This window comes from Camelus bactrianus, chromosome 33 (assembly GCF_048773025.1).
Source record: "Camelus bactrianus isolate YW-2024 breed Bactrian camel chromosome 33, ASM4877302v1, whole genome shotgun sequence".
Classification (NCBI taxonomy): Eukaryota; Metazoa; Chordata; class Mammalia; order Artiodactyla; family Camelidae; genus Camelus; species Camelus bactrianus.
The window spans coordinates 10,312,863-10,334,003 of record NC_133571.1 but is presented as its reverse complement, the minus strand read 5'-3'; the positions used below and the strand labels follow the sequence as shown (position 1 = coordinate 10,334,003).

At 49.9% G+C, this 21,141-nt stretch overlaps 1 protein-coding gene across 5 annotated transcripts in view; it reads right to left on the bottom strand.

Moving 5' to 3' along the window:
* Positions 1-21,141, bottom strand: part of ZBTB16 (zinc finger and BTB domain containing 16) — a 184,122-nt gene that overhangs the window by 88,106 nt on the left and 74,875 nt on the right. For all 5 annotated transcript variants that reach the window (XM_074357144.1, XM_074357146.1, XM_074357142.1 and 2 more), the window contains exon 3: positions 4,410-4,507. In XM_074357144.1, the coding sequence (XP_074213245.1) occupies positions 4,410-4,507 (98 nt within the window). The remainder of the gene's footprint in view (positions 1-4,409; positions 4,508-21,141) is intronic.

Below are 21,141 nucleotides of genomic sequence, written 5' to 3'. Positions count from 1 at the left end.
CTCCAGAGTTACCTGGGGACGCAGAGGGGCTGGAGTCTTCCCCTGCTCACTGCACCAGCCTCCACCCAAGATCCACGCTCCAGAAGCAGCACCTCTGGAAAGCATCCAAGCGGTCAGTCCTCACCCCAGGCCTCTCTCCCAACACTCAAGCCCTCCTGATCCCCGGATCCAGCCCGGAGAACGCAGGGTCTGGACTGATCAATCTGATTAGTTAATCAATTAGCTTATTGTCTGTTAACTTAAACTTACGGTGATCATCAGGGATTACCTTATAAACACTTGCTTAGTTAACACATTCAAACCGAAATAAAAACTTCAATTAAACTGAACATTCACTACTACTGTTCAGGGTCTTAAGAAAGGAAAAAGAAAGAAGGAGAGAAAGAGAAAAAGAAGGAAGTGTCTCTGAGAAGGGCCTCCTACAGGGCAAACTTCTAATTAAACAAATCATCAATTTCAACACCATGAAAACTGATTTCGGAGTAAAACTTTGGTATTCCAGCCACTGAAAGGAAGGCCTCATGGGGTGAGGATCTCAGCCAGGGCTGATCTCCTCGGACAGGGAACCTTGGAGGCGAGGAGGGGCGCAACGCAGGAAAGAGGAAAGCGGAGAAGAAAGAGTAAGCAGGAGCGGTTTCATCCTTTCAGAAATCATCTCTCCGCAGAATCCAATGAGGCCTGTTCTCAAGCATCGGAGAAACTCCTTCTTGCCTCCTCCTTCACCCCACCCCTACCAGATGAGAAAAAAAAAATTAATCGTGTATGATGACAAACTTGGCTCAGCACTCACTGTACACACTGTACCCACAAGGCTGGCACCCCGCCAGGCCTGGCCCCGCGCCAGCGCGACAATAACAAACATGGGCCACGCTCGCCAAGAGGGGGTGGGGCAGCGCGCAAGAGCCCGAGGAAGTCAGCGCCCGCCGCTGCCGCCTCGCAGCTCCGAGAGGAGGAGAAACAGCAGGAGGGAGCCTTGGGAGGGCAGCAACAAGGTTTAGGGGGAGCCAGGAGCATCCCGACCCCGATCCCGACCCAGAGCCCAGGCTCCCCTCTCCGAGGCCTGCCCCCTTTTTTGAAAACATGGTCCCCTTGGTGGGCTTCTGTAAGGTGGGTCCGGGCTGCAGACCCTCAGGGGCCATTCTTGCTGTCAGCTCCCTGCATGGAGCCTTCAAAACAGAGCAGCAAGTAAAGCTTGGGTCATCTAATTAAACGTCCCCTCTAAAACCTCACATATAGTTCTGATCTCGAGCAACCCAGAGGGGAGAAACCGGACATGTAAAACCTGACTTCTGCTACTGGAATCCAGGAGAAGGCCTGGCACCACCAGCCTGGCCCTCTGACCCCACCTCCCTGACTCGGCCAGGTCTCTCTTTGGGGACTTGGGACCTTCACTGCTTCACAAACAGTTCCGGAAGGGTTCTAGCCTCACTCAGCCCTTGTTGTTGTTTTATTTTCAAGCCATTCTGGCACAGGGCTGAGAGGTATGTGGGACCAGAGAAAGAAAAAAAACAGGAACTAGCAACATCAGAGTTGAAGCAGACTATGTCCAATCTGCAAGGGGGAGTGAAGGCACTGCGGTGACCCACCATACCTCCCCCATCACCGAATCCTCTTTCACAAGGGCAGTGGCAAGTGAGTTTCAGAGGGACAAATCATCTGCACGATCAGACTTCGGGCACAGACAGGAAAGCCTAGGAAAACAGGCCGCAGCTCCCAAGGCTGCCAGGGTATCCGTCTGAGACCATGGGACCTTGAAGGCGCATCTCAGCCCCAGGGTGGTGCAAAGTCACTCGTCTTGTCCGAAGTGGGGGCTCTGGGCCCACCTGAATGTGTGCGAGCAGCTCCTCCCTTCCCTGCTGCCCTCTCCAGCCCTACCAACACCGCTGCAGTGTGCTGTGAGGTGGAGACCTCGGCTAACTCACACTCAGCCAACACGGGCCAGTGGGCCCCTGGCTGCCCTCCAGTGAACCCCTGGGGCACAGTCTAAACACCTCCTATTTGCAGGAGAGAGCCGGTGGGAGACTGGGGTGTCCTCGAGCTGCCCTGCCTCCCAGGCTGTAGCCATCCTTCCAGCCCGTATCTACAGAAGCCAGGCATGTGCCAGGTACTGCACTACGCATCATGGGGACAGACTTGGTCCCCGAGTAGCTTATTCTGGTCCATGAGGGGAACAGAGAGAAAGGGAAGCTACGTTACTGAGAGCCTATGGTGTGTCGGGCACAGTGCTGAGGGTCTCACAGGAGCCTCACATTCAGAGGCTCAGAGGGTCTACATTTCTCACCCAAGGTCACATGGTAAGAGGTAGATGCCCAGATTCCTAGCCCTGACTCCCAAGTAGGGGGAGATAAAGCAAGTCCATAAACAACCACAACGCAGAGAAGAAAGATCACGCCCAAAGATAAAGAAACACGGAAGCCAGAAGGAGGCACGATCGCTTCTGGCCGGAGGCGGGGAATAGTCAAGGATGGTGCCTCGGAAGATCTAGGAAGACTGGCGAAGGGTTAGTCCATGCGGTGGGAAGGGGGTGAACGAAGCCGCAGAGCTCAGAAAGCAAGCTGTGCTGGTCTGCCCTCAGAGCAAACCGACAAGGCCACGAGTCTAGACTCAAGGAAAGACCACAGAGAAAGGACGCTTACTGGGCCGAGTGTCACAGAAGGCGAGGAAGCTCTAACCACAGGCTGTGTTACCCGCGTGGACGAGTCCAACACCACGTGACTGCAGACCACACGGGGGCCTGGGGCAGGGAGCGAATGAAAGAAACGGAAGACCCACACTCTGCGCTTGGGGAGGGCGGCCAGGCTGTGGGCAGACAGCTTATGAAACCCCACACTAAACCCTGAACAACCTACAAAGATGAAAGGGAGCAAGAAGATTTGAGGGGCAAATTATAAAAGAAGACAAGCAGAGTGCACAGGTCCCAAGCAGATATGCCTGGACTCGGGACTCCGGGCCAATGAGGGACAGGAGTGGGGATGAGGAGGCCAGTGGAGCCAGATATGAGGGTGGGGGAGGCCCCCAGGGTAGGAGGAATGGAGCACGAAGACATGGGGACACAGCAAGGCAGACAGCCGCCTGATGTGGCCCAATCCCTGGATCTGGAAGCGGGAAGAGTGGGAAGTGAGGAGGAGTTAGGGCATTTTATGAAGGGCCCTGAAGGCCAGGGAGAGACACAGCATCCCACGCAGAGCAGAGCCACAGGTGCTCAACAGTGAGGCAGAGGCGAGCGACCAAACAGCCTCTCCATCACTTTACAGGAGATGGATGCGGTGCGGACAGACAGCAAACAGCCAGACTGTCCCTGACAGGGGTGCAGTGATGGGAGCACACCCCACGACAACTTCAGAACTGGGGGGAGCGGAGGAAGGTGGAAGCAGAAGCAACCGACATTTATTAAACACCACCTGTGTAGGTGCCTTGAACATCCATTCTGTTACCTAAATATACGAATTAGCAACCCCTGCCCTTTACAGATGCAGAAACAGGAGTTCGGAAGACAGATCTGCCTGAGGTCACACAGTTAGCATGTATCACAGGCAAGACGTGAGCCTTCATCTGCCCCACCCCAAAGTCCACGCTCGTTTCACCAACACTGAACCACCACCTGCCTGGAGGGCCACGTGCCGGAGGTAATACGGGCAGGAACAGCAGGTGCTGACAGTGGACCGGCTGGGGGAGAGCGCGATCAAATAAGGAGACAGCCCTCTCCTCCCCCCCAAAACGTGACTCCGAGGTTGACAGGCAGGGCATTAGAGGGGTGGGCATTAGCCCTGGCAGGGAAGTGTAGTGGCTTCTACAAACGAACCCCGGCAACCCCTTGGCCTCAAAGCAGCAGCAGCAGACCTGCCGTGTCCCTCCCTCCACCACGAACACCTGGGCCCGCTGCATGTCAGTGCCTCTCCCCTTTCCACGCTTCATGGGACAGAGAAGCTTTGCCCAAACACGAGCAGAAATGCCAGCAGCCGCGCAGTCGACCCCACTAGAATTGGATAAAATTAACTTGCAAGAGACAGCACGCTGTAACTAGCTTTGTGTTCCAACCTTTCTATATCTGTTTAATTAAAGGCTCCTGTATAATGTGAACCCAATAGTCAGATTCATTAGACAGCGAGAACCTAATTCCACAACTGTTCTGCTAATGAAACTGCAGTCTACTTCGGAAGGTGGATCACACAGGGCACTGGGTACCAGTGATGCCCCAGGAAGCCCAGGAGAGCAGGAGGATGGGTTCATCCAGACGGCCACATGGTCCGGATGGACATTCTGCTCCAGGAACCTGGAGGGAGCATCCACGGGACAAGGTGACCAAGGCCGGGCTGGCAGTGGGGACATCTGTGCTCTGAGTGGGGACGAAGGCGGGCAGGCAGTGGTTGCCTGTGCTCGGAGGGGCCAGTCAGGGCACCCTCGCCTACCTGAATGAGCCAGTAAGTGCATTCTCAGTCGCAAACTATCCAGGAACCGCTTTCCGCAGAGCTCACACCCGTACGTCTTCATCCCACTGTGCAGCTTCCTGTAGGGGAAAGGAAAAGACAGGTTGCTGCTGCTCTGGCTGGACAGAAGGCAGGCCCACCCCTACCTGGGGGCACTGCAGCCATCCCTCCAGCAGGTGAATGAGAGGAAGGGAGGCTGAGGGCTTGGGAGCCGGAGGTGAGCATGGACGGAGACACATCCCTGGGTCCGCAGACAACCTAAACTGCCCCCTTTCCCCGTGGACAGTTTGCCAAAGAAGAATCTATTCCTGGTCTGATCAAGGGCCAGAAGAATAGGGCACTTCCTATGCTTCACCTACTGACACACAGATCAAGGGGAAAAAAATATAATCAGATTCAGTTTCAGAGGGAGGGAGGAAGGAAAAAGCACCAGGACAGGAAGACAGACATGACCCTCACAGTCCAACAGCACAGAACGTACGTGGAGGCCACTGGGCCTCTGCTGGCCTCTCTCACTGCGTTGTGCACATACCTGGCTCCCCTCGGAGACCATTAGACCCAGGAGGGCAGCACCTCTACCGTCTCTCTTGCATATCCCGGCTCCCACACAGGGACTGGCACACAGGTAGGCTCTGAATAAGCTTATTAATAAATTGATGCCTCCAGGGACACAAGATGCTCCTCTCTTGGGTCATCTAGATGCTCTTAGAACCGCAGTCAGCCCCCAACACACAGAGCTGTCCCCGAAGGCCCAGCCTTTTTTGTTTTTGTTTTTTTAATCGGAGCATAGTTATTTACGATGTTGTGTTAGTTTCTAGTGTACAGCATAGGGATTCAGTCACATATTTTTTCATATTCTTTTTCACTGTAGGTTATTACAAGCTATTGAATATAGTGCCCTGTGCAACACCAGAAGACCTGGTTGTTTTATCCACTTTATATACAGTAGTTTGTGTTTGCTAACTCCAGACTTCTAATTTATCTCTCTACCCCTCACCCCTTTTCCCCTTGGTAACCAACAGTTTGTTTTCAGTTTGTGGTATCATGTGACATTGTCCATCTGACTTACTTATCACTTAGCATGATAACCTCTAGGTCCATCCATGTTGCTGCGAATGGCATTATTTATTATGGCTGAGTAGTATTCGTGTGTGTGTGTGTGTGTGTGTGTGTGTGTACACCACAACTTCTTTATCCAGTCATCTGCTGATGGACATTTAGTTTGCTCCCATGTCTTGGCTATTGTAAACAGTGCTGCTATGAACACGGGGGTGCATGTACATTTTTAAGTTAGAGTTTTCTCCAGATATATGCCCAGGAGTGGGATTGCTGGATCATATGGTAAGTCTATTTTTAGTTTTTTAAGGAATCTCTATACTGTTTTCCACAGTGGCTTCACCAAATTACATTCCTACCAACAGTGTAGGAGGGCTCCCTTTTCCCCACACCCTCTCCAGCGTTCACTCTTTGTGGACTTTTGAGTGATGGCCACCCTGACTGCTGTGAGGTGATACCTCACTGTAGTTCTGATTTGCGTTTCTCTGATAATGAGCGATACTGAGCATCTTTTCCCGTGCGAAGGCCCAGCTTTTCAAGTGTCTTCCCTCTTCTTCTTGCCAGAGATCGCGCCCTGACAGAAAGGAAGGTCTGAGGAAACCGGGTAACATCATTCTATAAATGGATGGCAGGAGTAGCCATGCCTGACTTTGCAGAGTACTTGCACGCCTGTTACCTGGTTTTACCATCACTGCAATTCTGTGAGGTGACCCTGGCACACGTGACCAGCCCAGGAAGGCAGAGGCCTGGTACCCACTGGCACAGGCCCAGCCTACAGCAGTGTTCTGATCCCAACTCCTAACCTGGGGCCTTTGCCCCCAGACCGCAATACTCAGAAGCCCGCAACAGAGCTGGTGGGATGCAAAGGAGCAGGTGGCTAGTTGCGGGGGTCGGGTGGTCTGCGAGCAGCACGGCTGAGACTCTGAGCTTTGGGCTGGCGTGGGGGCCGTCTGGCCCGGAACTCTGACTCTCCTCCCACCCACACTCCTGTTCTCAGGCCTTACGTGCCTCTGCCGGATACAGGATCCACCCCCACCCTGTCTCTGTGCCTTGCCCGCTGCCTCCGCAGAGGCCTCAGCCAGCCAGAGGCAGGAGCTGAGGGCGGTGGGGCCGGCAGGTGGGCACACAAGGCCCCTTAGAGCCACCAACCCATTGCGATCAGGATGTGGATGTGTTAAGACCACAGTAAAAGGCTGGAGAGCTGCCGCACTGCTATCAGATAAATGTAGGTGGGGAGGGGGGGATTACACACGCGAGTCAGCAGCGCCCAGATCACAACTAAACCAAGCCACCCACTGCCACCACCTTCCAAATCCCATGAGAAACCACGTGGGCCCCGGGCCAGCCTCTTCTGTGACATAGCCTATGGGCCACTATCTAGGGGCTTGAAGACAGCAGACGGGGTATAGTGTGTGCAGCTTCTGATCCCAATCACACCCAGTCCCCTTCACAGAACTCTTTCTCAATCACAGTTTTGTTTGCTGGCTTTCCCTTTACCCCCCTGCCAAACACAACAAACGATTTCTCAATCACAAGCGCACACACCGCCCTCATCCATGACACCGTGCACCCCGCCCCCACATTATCTGGTTCCTGGCCCAGGCTGATCCAACCCAACTGAGAAACAGTAACAGTACAGAACATTTTAACTGAACATTCTCAACTCTAAATATATTTCACAATGCTGGGCCCTGGGACATGTCCTAATAGCATTCCGGGCAAGGCACGTTTTAAAATATGGACCCAGGATTATGTTTGTGTGTGTGTGTGCACACACGACCGCTGAGTGTACCTATCACTCGCCCGGGCAGGACAGATGTCTGCTGTCCTGAGAGCTGTTCCACGGAGCAGCCGAAGCTCTATTCATGAGTGATTCCACAAGTGAACCCCATGCACATGTTCATGGTCAGATCAGGTGGATGGTAGCATATTGGTTCCAGTCTTAACTGATTTCCATCCTCTTCTTCACTTGGGATTTTGTAGCTTCCGGGTGCCCACCTCTCAGGGGGTGGCAGTCAGGAAGAAGAGGAGGACACACCCCCATTCAGATCTGTTTTCCCAAAGGACTCCGGAGCAACCGAGCAGTCCTTAGGTGTCAGCAGCCACCACCAGGATAAGCACCCCCACACGCATCCTCGGACTCCCGTCTCTCCCCCTGCAGGTTCCAGATCAAATCTCTCACCCCCATGAACACTTCCTGCCCTCTTTCTGGTGCGAACGGGTTTGCCTGGCAGCTGGCGCCAGTGGCTTTCTTGACCGACTGGATGGCATGGTGTGTCAGGCGGCATGCCACTCTTACCCTGCTGCAGAGGGGGGGCGCGGGGAAGGATGCCAGCAGCCAGATGACCTGACCAATGATATTGGTCCTCACCTGGCCATTAGCTTGCTTTATAACTGGCCAGATCACACTATCACGTTCTCTCTGCATTTTTTCACCTGTAAAGTGACGGCGTTATATCTAAGATTTTGTTTTCTCATGGAGCCAAAATTTTATTCTTCAAAAGTCTTACCCGTCCTTCTAGCTAGCCTCCAAGGAATTCATCTGAGGGGCACCATTATTCTCTCTGAGCCACATTCCGCCAGTGTGATGTCTCACGATGCCTAGGCAGTCAGGCTAGGACAGCCCACGCCAAAAAGACTGACACCTATTCCCCGAAATCTATTCATTTCAAAACCTTCCAGTTCGGATGATCTGAGCTCCCACCTTCACTCACTTGCAGTTTATATTTCAGTGGAAGAAACTTCCGGAGCTCAAGACCAGCTTTTCTTTGGAACCATTCTGCTGCCACGCATGTCCCAGCCTTCAGAGACACGGGTGTCCTCTCCTGCCCCACTTTTGCGGTAGGAACACTGCCCTGCACTGACCCGCTGACTCAGTGTCACATCCAGGTTCCCAGGGGCGAGCATGGCGTCCCAGTGATCCCACGTGTAGTTTGAGGACAAAGGTCCCGCCTCCCTGAGGGAGAAACCAGGGCAAAGCACACAATGTCCAGAAGAGAAAAAGGGAACAGCTCGCAGGCCTGGAGTTCGGCTGAGCCCAGCGCCCGTTCACCCATCTCCTTCGTTACTGTTCGGACACCCCGGGACGGGTGCGAAGCGGTGGAGGCTTTTAACTCAGAGGAAAGCGAACTGGCAGAGGGGATCTGACCGCATTCGAGGGCCTCCGGCAGACTCTCTATGGCACCGTCTGCACAACGGCCAACATGGAAATAGAATTCCCAACTGGCTCTGGAGTGAAAAGTACAAATTGGAAGAACTCAGGGTGTGTCACTCTAGACCACAATCCCCGCTCCTCCGCCACCACAGTAGGTCACTGCAAAGCATTTTGATTAAAATGGAAATTCTGTCCACCTCCTCCTTCCTTACCACACACACTCATGTTTTCCCAGTCTGGCCCGGCCTTTTCATAAGGTCAGACTGCTCATGGCCATCTGAGGTCATCAGCCTCCCCTGCAACACAGGAAAGGAGGACAGCTGGGGACATCTTTGCACCTTTCTGCATATGCTGCCTTGGTTTTCACACTCTTCTCAAAGAAGCAATAGTGCTGAACCCTGTTTTGAAAGTAACCCAGTTCCAGGTGGCCCAAACATCTCCATTCTATACACAGTAGAGGATTCACGCCCCCCCTTCCCATAGGCTTCAGGTCCCCACCACCTACTCTTGGGGATCAGGCTCAGGTGCTCCCCCACCCCCAGGGCCACCCCACCACAGACTACACCTGGCCCGTTGGGTAAACTCACCCTGAATGCAACAGATTTTCACTTTTGTCCAAAAAGAAACCGAAAAAGAGAGAGAGAGAGAGAACCTCTAACAGGTTTCTAGCTTATTTTGTCAAGAGAACTGAATGATTATGAGAAATCGGAGGTAAGCAAATATGAACCTTTTAACAAGTAACTGGGGGGAAGAATACATTCCTTCTTGCCAATTCTCAACCACACAGCTCTCACCAGTAAAATCAAACTTTCAAGATACATGCTCATTCAAACCACTTTTGTGCTATTGTGAGTCTGAAAATTCATAAAGGTTCATTTGCTGTAGACTGCAAAGTGTATAATGGCAGAAGCCATGTTTCTTTCTCCTTTTCTTCACAGGGTCTAGTTGAGAAGCGACTGTTTGATGCTGCTAAAGAAATTCCTCTAGCTGAGGGCTCTAGGCACCCCTCTTCTCATTCTAACAGTAGTCCGAGTACAGGAGATGCCTCCAGCCCAGAGCTGGACCCCGTCCTGTGCTCCTGAAGTCCACCCAAGGAAGGCCAATGGCTACACCATAGCCCCATGAAGCCTGAACTTCGGACCAACCTCTCATCCTCAAAAGGAGCCTTCATCTCCCCAGCAGGCTAGAACACAGCAGCAGAGCAAGTGACAGTAGGGAGAGACTGACGCCAGACTCCATCCTCCCCAGCCTCAGCCTCCAGGGACAGCTGCCCACAGCAGCTGCTCCCTAAGGGGCACCCTCTGTGTCTGCTCCCTGCAGGAGAAGCTCGGCCCAACTCCATCCCACCTCCATCCCACCCGGCCGGGGACTAAGAGAGGAATACTAGGAGAAGGGCCAGCCATACTGCTCGCCTGAGAGAGTGGGGTTCGAGGCCCCGCACCACCAATGTTCCATCTCTTCCCAAGTTCCTCTGCCCAGAGACAAATGGCAATGAGAATGGACCAGTGGGCGGGGAAAGTCCAGAGAGGGAATTCTGTTCCAGTAACCCAAGGGCTGCTCTCCCTCCCCCTCCTCCTAGGGAGGCAGAAGTGCCTGACCTGGGAGTTTTGCTAGGCAGACCAGCACTGCAGCCGAGGGTCTGTCACTAGGGAAAGCCAGTGGGGGGGAACCCCGTCGCTGGACCACCCTCCTCTGAATGAAGAAAGAGACTGCAGGGAAGCCGTCCTCCACGGGCTTTCATATGATAACATTTCCCTGGTTCTCAGCTAGGGGTTATGACTCCAAACCCTGAATCAACAGTCAGCTCTGGCCAGAGCAGCCCTGAAGGGCCTTGCAACCCAGCCTCTCTACTTGGTCTGAACTGCCCCAGGTGCCAAAGTCACTCCAAGGCTTGAACTTCTGCTTTCTGATCTCGTGATCATCAACTTGACCTATGCGGTGCTTCCAGGGATACTCAGAACAGACCAGGATGGGGCAGGATCCTCTTCTCTCAAAAGCCTGCTGCCCCATGGCATCAAGACTGCCCAAGGTCCCCGACGCAGCACGGGCACCCAGCACCAGGCTCAGCCCGCTCCCCTCCTGAGCAGAACCTGTCAGCTGGCCCTGACTTGCTGCCGTGTGTCCCTACATGGACACCATGTGAGGTGGGTCCCTTCCCAGGCTCTGACAACGCTCTCAGTCTCCAAACGCTCTCAGTGACTCCTAAACCCTGTGGTAAAGAGAGCCTGGCCTGGCCTCACTCACCTCTCTGAGTAGAAACAAAACCAAGAGAGGGAAGAGCTTACCTACTTCAGCAACGGGCTTATCACCCTTCCTCCCCCAGACCGTCAAGTTCACAATGCACTTTCTCTGTCCGCTTACCTTCAATTCAAATGACAAGAGGAAGGCGAAACAGTCAGTGACATTCTGGGCTCAAATTTTAAGAGGAAGAGATGAATGAATAGTTACTAGGCTACCAGAGATTTACCCCCCAAAAGCAACTTCCAGGGAGATGGCAGGGCGTTTCCACGTGTGGTCCGGTCTCCTGTACCCTCTCCACATGCCTTTTTATGGGGAAGGAATACTCTGAATATTCCACAGGGATCTCTGGGATACTCAGGGAATGTTCCCTACCTTCTAAGAGTGGTGTGGCATCTTCTCAACGAATGTCTGTCTGCTACCAGCAGTGAGTGGCATGTTCCAGTCCCCGGGGGTCAACAGTCACACCCAGTGTCATTCTCCTTACGGACTTCCTTAGAGTATCAAGTCCACGATTCTGGACTAAGCCATTTGTAAGTTCTTCAAAAGTATAAGCTCCTGGAGGACAGGAACCAAGTCTCTATTTCCAGCCCCCAGCCCCTCAGCACAGACGCAGACAGCGGGAGCAGACCCATGGAAAGCTCCTGCTAGTGAAGAGGCTGCCAACCACAGCAGGACAAAGGGATCCTTGACACGGAAAACCAGCCCTGGGACTGCCTGGATTCAGACAGGAGGCCTGGTGCCCCCAGGGACAAAAAGGAAGGATAGTTCTAATCTTGGCTAGGGAATAGCTCACATTCGTTCTCTCAAGGCATAAATAAGGAAAATTATCCTTTTACCCACTTTTTTTTTTAATGTTGAGATTAGACAGTCATTTGACAAGCTCTGAATGCTTAGCTGGTATTACCACAAATTACCCTTCCAGCAATAGAGTTCGTTGCTCTCTGACTAGTCAATATTAATAAACATTACCGAATGCTTTTACAACACAATTTATTTTTTAATATAGCTCTTTATGTATGCCATAAAGTAAATATACCAATAAAAGGCAAGGATTTCAAACAACAGATTTTTAAAAAGCAACCAAGACCTAACAGAGTGCTAGTTAACACCTTCCAGGCTGCAGAATGGGGGTGGGCTGACGGGAGTGCCCCTCTGCTGGGAACCCAGGCCCGTGGGCTACGGGAGATGGTGGCCATTCGGTTGTTACACAGCCTTTCAAAGGGAGGGAGACAGAATACCAAGGAAGGCATGTTTTCTCAAGAGTCTAGATTAGAAGTGTGGAATATTAACCAAAATACTAGGCTAGGGGCGGGGGATCCACTCCGGCTCTGCCAGGAACCATCCAAATGACCTTGGTCAAACCACTTACCCTCCCTCCTTCTCACTCTACAGCTTTGCAGCAATGCAAGAACCGAGTTAGTGATTCTGCAGGTCCTTTCCCATCAGGTTTACGACTCTCAACCCCTGGGGTTGACGGGGTCTGTGCTACCCAGACTGTCACCTCCTTCGTGAAGAATCCAGACCAGATTTATCCCCTCAACCTCTCTGTCACTGAGCCCAGAACAGAGGAGGGACTCAGTGCATCCTTGTTGAGTGGATAAACAAACATGAAAGAATTCAAGGAGAAAAAATGCAGGGTAGAAAAAAAAAAACCCACTGCCTCTACACGTATACACACATACACACACGAGTACAGTAACGGTTGTCCTCATCGTCCAAAAGAGAAGGGCTCCTTTGGGGTTCTTAGAAAGAAAGCCATGCATTCTGCCTTGGCTGGGGTTCAAGGCCAACCTGGAACTGACTGAAGAGTGGCAGGAGCTGTCCTGAGCCTTGCATATATAAGGGACAGTGGCATTGCCCGAGGCCATAGTACAGTGCTTTCAGATAAGGCTGCTTGAGAATGTTAACATGCGCCGTCAGAAATGACAAAGGGCCATGCTAATCTCCCTGCAGCAACTGCTCAAAGAAGGATCTTCATGGCAGCCCAGCACCAGGAGGCCTGGGCTTCTGGCTGTTACGTAACCAGGCCTTTGTTTTAAAATACCGAGTTCTCCTAAGTCATTTATGTGAAATATCTCTATCAACAAATTTCACCAAGAACAAAAGTTTTCCATTTGCGCACCAGGCTATAGGGTGATCTTATCACACACAATCTTATACAGTCCCTTTCAACAAGGTCTTAGCGTGCTTATCTGCGAAGTTCCTGGTAGCCAAATATGATTGAAATGTTCTATTTATGCTCACTGGATTAAAGAGATGTTGCAAAACTGCACAAAAACCTGGCAGATGTAAGCAAGGTATTACGGCCCGGGCAGTTAAGATCTGAGTCAAGGGAATCAATATACACTTTGTAGTTTTCTTTCTTTCTTTTTTTTTTTTTTTTAAAGAAACCAGAAAAGTTGTGCTTTTAGAAAAGGGAAGAGGAGAAAAGAGGAAAAGGTCTTAAGATTTATAGCTTCTCGGAGCTTTTTCCAAACCCCAAACAGGGCACCATGATGCATGCTTGATGATGCCAGCCCAAGGGAAACAAAAATAAATCCAAAATATTCTCTCCAGATCCTAAAAGGCCCTACAAGGGAACTGAACGATGGTTATAGATGTACAGCATTCTTGCTTTCTCTCTTTCATTCCCATATGAGGCTCTCAACCAGCACAAATAGCCAATTTCTCGGAAAGCCCTTTTCAAAAAGCTACAGATTCCTCCTTCATCTTCCTGCTTTGCCTGCGTGTGTGGAGGAAACACCGTCTCCTAGTTATTGAGGCTTATTTTTACATGTTCTCACTTTAGCAGGGAAGCCAAAACACTACCTTTGAAATCCCACAGACCTGCCATGGATCCTCAGAGACTGTTGCAAATAACTGAGGTTTATTAAGGGCCTGAGAAGGAAGTTCCTCTGGAATTAAATCCTTCTGAAAATCTTCTTAATGTACATTGCCTCATTCTTTCCGCTTTAGTACACTGAAAATTGAATTACTTTTCTATGAGGATTCTGAGGCTTAGAGCCATCATTCTAAACATTGGTTATGAACACAAGATAGGACAGTGGGCAGGTGAACCTGTCCATCTGTATGTCTCCAACCCCACTGTGAAAGTCATTGTCATTTCAATGAAGGAAAAAGGCAAAAACCAAATAAACAGCCACTTCTTTGCTGGCCCTTTTTTTTTTCTTTCTTCTAGAAAAATGCAAAAAAAAAAAAAAAAAGCAAGCTAACTGAGGTTTCATAGTAGTAACACCACTAAGGCATTTACAGATCATGTCTGACTCTGAAAAGGTCTCCTGAGAAATTTCTCAATTACCTTGTGTTTAGGGAAGAGCGTACAGTCCCCATTATGCGGATGAGGAAACTGAGGCTTGGTGACTTACTTTCCCATGGAAGAAGATGGAAGCCTCCAGACTTCTCACTGCAGGATCCACATTCACACTTACCCACCTGACAGAACACACACCCCACCCATAGCAGCCCCTCAGAGCTTCCCGCTAAAGGCACAGGAAAACCACCAGCAAGAGAGGAGATGCTGAGAGCGTGCCCAGGAATCACAGGCCCCTAATCAGAAAGAAGCAAGAACAGAGGCACGACTAAGAACACAGGTAAGTCCAATGATGGAACCCAGAGTCCATGGCAGGCTGGGTCTCAAGGCCTGGAAGACCTCAGAGAAGACAGACAGCCTCACCCCACTTACTGCTGTTTAATATCGGCTAAGCGCCTACTGTGTGCTCGATTCTGGGAAAGTAAGGCTGCATCTGAGCCACAGCCCATCTGGGTAGGTCCTACATCAGTGTATTCTCCATTACTGATCTCCTTTATAGCACTTAACGCAATATGCAGGTATATATTATTTTTTTTTTTTTACTAGTATTCGTTATCTTACTAGACTTTAAGCTACATGAAGGCAGAAACCACCTGCTGTATATCCTCAGAGTCTGGGACAGTGCCTGGTACTGAGCAGGCATTCAATAATTTTTTTTAAATAACAGCTTTATTGAGATTATCTGCGTACCACAAAATTTACCCTTTTAGAACCCACCTACATTGTTAGTGGGAATGTAATTTGGTGCAGCCACTGTGGAAAACAGTATGGAGATTCCATAAAAAACTAAAAATAAAGTCACCATATGATCAGCAATCCCACTCCTGGGCATGTATCTGGAGAAAACTCTAACTTGAAAAGATCCACGCACCTCAGTGTTCATAGCAGCGCTGTTTACAGTAGCCAAGACATGGACACAACCAAAATGTGTGTTGACAGATGACTGGATAAAGAAGATGTGGTGTATATATATTTTTTCAGTCATAAAAAAGAATAAAATAATGCCATCTGCAGCAACATGGATGGACCTAGAGATTATCATACTAAGTGAAGTAAGTCAGAAAGAAAAGGAAAAACCACATATGATGTCTAAAGAAATAACACAAGATGAACTTATTTACAAAACAGAAACAGACTCACAGACATAGGAAACAAACTTACAGTTACCAAAGGGGGTGGGGGAGGGATAAATTAGGAGTTTGGATTAACAGATATAAACTTCTGTATGTAAAATAGATAAACAAGGTCTCACTGTGTAGCACTGGGAACTGTGTTCAATATCTTCTAATAACCTCTTATAAAAAAGAATATATATAAATGTATAACTGAATCACTATGCTGTGCACCACAAACTAACACATTGTAAATTGATGATACTTCAATTAAAAAAAAAAATTCACCCTTTTAAAGTGTACCTTTTGATGGTTTTTAGTATACTCACAGAGCTGTGCGACCATCACAGCTACCTAATTCCAGGACATTTTCATCACCCCAAAAAGAAACCCCATACCTACTGGTGGTCGTTCCCCACCTCCCTACCCCCAAGTCTCTGGCAGCTGCTAATCTATCTTCCTCTATGGATTTGCTCTTCTGAACATTTCATGAAATGGAATCATACAAGAAGCCTTTTGGGTCTGGCTTATTTCATTTAGCATAAGATTTTCAAGGTTCATCCAGTTTGTACCACGTATCAGTATTTCATTCTTTTTTGCCCCACTGTATGTATATACACCACATCTAATGTATCCATTCATCAGTTGGTGGACTTTTGCTTGTTTCCACCTTGTGACCATCACACGTGCTTGGCGATGAGCACTTGCGTACAAGCTCTGTGTGCGGACATCTGCTTTTACTTCCCCCGGGTGTGCACCTAGGAGTGCAACTGTCACTGCTTCTATGTTTCACCTTTCGAGGACCCGCCAGAATATTTTCCAAGGCAGCTGTACCATTTTACATTCCCATCAACAATGTATGAGGTTTCCGATTTCTCAGTACATTTTTGGGCTAAACGAATAAATGAATGAAGATTCCTTCTGCTCTAAAAGCCTGCAGAGAAAGGGATGCATTCCCCAGGCTCCTGCAGTAAACTAGCATCTTCATCTGCAGACACGACATGCCACGCTCGTGTTTAACAGAAACCCCAAAGAAGGCTATTTATATTTAGTTCATTCTAGAGAGAGAGAATCGAATAAAAAAAGAAGACAAGGAAAAAAAGAGCCCAGACAGCTCAAAGTGGGTTCTACCTTCGCATGTGATTTCAACCCCCACCCTCCACCCCACGTCCAGACTCAATAATTTAATAACACACGCGCATTAAACAGATTTAGTTGAAAAAATGTGAGCAGGATCCTAGCTCAACTGCAGCTGACTTTGATTTGGTCAGCAATGAAGGCAGCTTTATTTGACAACCCTGCTGCCTATGACGGGAAGTTTGAAAATATACTTAAAATAAAATCACACACACACAAACAAAAATATCCCAGGCAAATCCTAGGAGAGGGACGCACGGAGCTGAGAACGTGAACAGCCAAGAGCAAAGCTGGCCTCTCTTTCTGCGCTGGTTCGAGGGGGCGGGTGTTCCAGAGCCCGGGGAAGAGGCTTTACTAACAGCTCCTTGAACTTCTTTTTCTCCCCTTTTTTTCTTTGCAAAAGAAGGCAGGCGTATTCCTTCTGCACAGACTCCTTGCAAAGAACAAACAAACAAAAGCTGGGACAGAGCAAGGCCCTTTGCAAGCTGCAGGTAATTAAAACAGCCTGTAAATGCCCCATCAGAAAGCACTTCAAAGACAGTAATTCCAGCAATGGCCAGTCAAGACTGTGTGGTGTAAAAATTATGAGTTTTCCCAACGGGGAGCTTTGTGTGAAAAGGACAAGGGTTGGTGGCAAAGGGAGGGTGAGCCACATGGAGGAGGCTTACAATGGTGTCCACGCCGGGTGTGTGCGGGACTGCGTGTGGATGTGTGCGTGTGTGTGTGTGTCGCAGACGCGAGCAAGAGAAAGGGGGATGCTGTGCATGTGGGTGAGAGCATACATTTATCAACGCCGAGATGCTCGGAGCGTGTGGGACTGGAGATAAAAGGAAAAATAAAATAAAAGCAACAAATACGCATCCTCTCCCCCTGCTGGGCCTCGTTTTCACAGGGAGACGCACCAGGCAGCTCGCTTGCTCCTCGGGCTCCTAACTTGTAAGCCTGCCGAGCCGGGCGTGCAGGAAATGCTTAATACCCAGGACTCGGGGCCCAGCTGACAGCCACCGCACAGCCGACTCTCTGGACAGGCTCTCATACATTCCATCTCACAGAGACACACACTTAGGACAACAGACCGCCAGCTACGAGATCTTAACACAGAGGATGGAGAAAAGGGAGAAGGTTATTAACCTTGACTCTGACCACATTCACTAAATTCTCCGTGCTACCTGCCCGGTGCCCCTACGCTCAGGGGATGCGCTGCCCAGTCCGTGGCGTGGAGCTGCTGCACGTGGCAATGGAGGCGGCAGCCTCGATGCTCGGGGACCCTGGCCTCGGGTTTATAATACACAGCACAGAAAACCCAAACTGACACACATCGGTGATCACCTGACCACGACATCACTCGTCTTTTTAAAAAGCCCATCACTAGGGTATTTTTTTTTCCTGTATTCTCCCTGCAGGATGGAATAGCCATGAAGGGATGTTTCGCCAGGCAGGCAGGAGAGCTAGCATCACCCCTAGGGAGCCCCTCGTGGTCCCTCCACTCCCAAAGCTGACCGGGCCTCCACGTCACCCCGTCCTTTGCATGTGAGTCTACGGTTGCGCCAATAGCAAGGGGGCTGCACCTGCTCGCTCGCCTGCCTCTCCAACTAGATGGGAAACTACCTGAAAACAGACTCGGCCTCACTTCTCTTTAAATCTCCAGCCTCGCAAAGGGCCTGGATCGGTGGGTGCCCAGGACACATCTAGGGGATGGACGAGTGGGTGGGCGCATCTCGGCCACGCTGTAGGTAATGAGCAAGCAGGACCAGGATGGGGTACGCACAGCATATTGCACAGAGCCTTGGTACCCAGCTCTTCCTCACCCTCATCAGGCAGTCGAGAGGTCCCCTGGCCCACGGGAGCCTCAGAGCCTGCGGAGGGAAGGTGGAAACAAGCCTGGGCTCCCGGGGCGGCCGAGAAGCCAACGCCAGCACAAGCCAATGGCTTTATTTCCCCATAAACAAAATCGTGCTCTGCCTCTCTCACAGCCCCACTCACTAACTCCTCCCTGACACTGCTGGCTTTAAGCCCACACATAAAAATGTCCTTTACTATTTTTATTTAATGAGCTTTCATTTTCCTCCCCTTCTTTGTAAATGAGAAAGGAAAGTCCAGCTCCTAATGGGGGTGGGGGAGAGGAAGCAAAGTGGAATCTTTTGAAAATGGGCCATAACTTCATGAAAAGCTTTCTCCTCGACAGCACCCCCAGCCCACTCCCGCCCCTCTCCAAGCCCCTCGCATCCCGCCCTCCTCCCGGCATCCTGCCTTCTCACGACTCAAAACAAGATGCATGGATTTTGGACATTTGATTACTTTTAAGTATATATTTTCCCCTCAAATAGACTGAATGCAATGGTTAGGGAATGTGACAGAAAACTATTCTGAGCCATTTATTGCCTTAATACCCACCTTTGTCCAACAGGCAGTTTTGACAACAGCGATAAATTCCAAATTTATGTCAACAGAGCATATGTTGAACACCTCATTTCTGAGCTAAAGCGGCATGCTGTCCTATAAATCACCGTTCTGTTTGAAATGAAAGTAGATTACAGGCCTGTGTTATTGAGCAGTTAGAGCTAGGCTCATATAAATCAGAACTTTTAACTCTAGGCAATCCTTTGTGCAATTAACTAAAGGGCACTTTGTCATCTCAGGGCTTGTGCACAGACTTGGCAGGGCTCGGAGCTCCTGGCGAAGGGGGTGGGAAGGAAAAAAAAGTTTTTAGGCTACAGGAACGTTCTCAACTGCAGCATCCACCACACCCCACAATGCCTTACCACCCCTACCCGCACCCCCCCGACCACCACCACTGCAGGAACCTGCCAAGACTGAACGCTGCCAAAGACAACCTCGTAATCAGTGTCTGTCACAAAGACAACATCGTACCAAGTATTAGTCACCCCTGGAAGCCCCAGTGCCTTCTCGTTCATTAATTAAGCCTTTCCTGAACACGAGCCACGTGCAGAGCCTTGACTTAGGTGCTAAGACGATACCAGAGACAAGAGAGGTGATAATGTAATGCAAACAACAATATTAAGATGATGCTGATAATGAAGAATTAGAAGAATGATATACAAGACGTATCTGAACACTTGCTACGTGCCGGGCACTATTCTGCGCATGTTCACGCACTGCCTCATCCACGCCTCAGAACAACCTTATCAGGCAGGTATCATTTTTATTTCTGTTTTACTGAGGAGGAAACTGAGGCACAAGGAATTAAATCACTTGTCTGAGGTCATCAGGTCTGTAAGTGGAAGAGCCTGATTCATTTCTAACTGGCAGAGCAAACATTTAAAAACTTAAGACTCTTAAAAAAAAACAAAAACAAAACAAAACTCAGACTCCGATGCCAGCCCTCACTGCAAATTCCAGGTCTACAACTTATCATCTTTAAGATGTTGGCTGAAACCAACACTGTAAATCAACTACACTTCAATTTAAAAAAAAAAAATCGATGGTGGGATTCTCTAAGCCTCGGTTTTCTCATCTGTCAAGTGGGATAGTGGTGTTGTTACCCCAAAGGGTAGAAAAATGAGATTGTGCACGTGAAAAGATTCAGCACAAAAAATAAAAAGAAGAAAAAGATGAAGAAAAAAGAAAAGACAGCATAGAGTCGAGAATATAATGTGGAAAATAAATATTAGCTAGTATAAGCCTGAATAAGAAGAAAGAGTGACCCTGGTCCTCTGGTCAGATGGTTCATCATGTAGCTGATGAGAAAGAGACAGAAAAAGAATCACAAAAGGAAGATGTGGTTATGCACCCAAATGCCAGCAAATAATCCATGTTACAGGTGTGCAGAAGAGGAGCCGATAAAAGGAAGGTGATGCGGCCAGAGGTGGCTTGAGGGCGTGGTGGGACTAAGCCGGTCCTTTCAGGGGCTTTGTAAGCTCTGAAGCTCTGCCTACCCACGTCAGGGAATATTAAGAATGGAAAAGCCTCGGATAAGGGAGAGAGGTCCACGTGATGGCAGCATCACACGAGCCAGGACTGGCCAATAGGAGCAAGTCACGCTGGAGGAGCCTCTGGGAGACTGTCTGGGCCATCCAGAGTGGCCCGGTGGAAGGTCAGAGGTCATAGCAAGGGCAGGATAGTGTCACTGACCAGCCACCGAAACCCTCCTTGAAGCAAACAACAGAGCTGGCTGGGAGTGGAAGGCTGAGGGTGGGCAGGGACCATGGAAGGAGAAAGACAGAGAGGAGTGCCCAAATTCTGAATTGAGAATGAGGACATTTCCAAAGGCAGTACTTAGGTCAGCCTTCCAGAACAAGTGCCAACACAATATCCCTGCTCTGCATCTGTAAGAGACTTCTGTCCCCCAAGAAGGTCCAAGAAGAGAGAGACTGGAACAAACCACCCATCTCTCTGCCTGGCTCTGTGGAGTACAAGTTACCATGGCAGGAAACTCAGAACAGCCACCACTTCTGTTTGCTCCCTGGCAGCAACGCCCATACGATTAAACAGGCCATCACCATCACCTACTGATCAGGATGCAGGTGGCAACAAGAACTCACAGTGGAGGAGCTACATACACTGCGTGACTTCTTCCTCAGAGTCATCTTGAGCTGGTCACCAATTCAATATGGTTGGGGGGACTGCAAAAATACCCGGGTCCCCCGTCTCTCTCACAAGCCCATACGGGTTGAGAATCAATCAGGTATTTCCTTGGCATGGTGAGAGATACAACGAAAGCACAGGACAAGAGCCTGTCTCTTC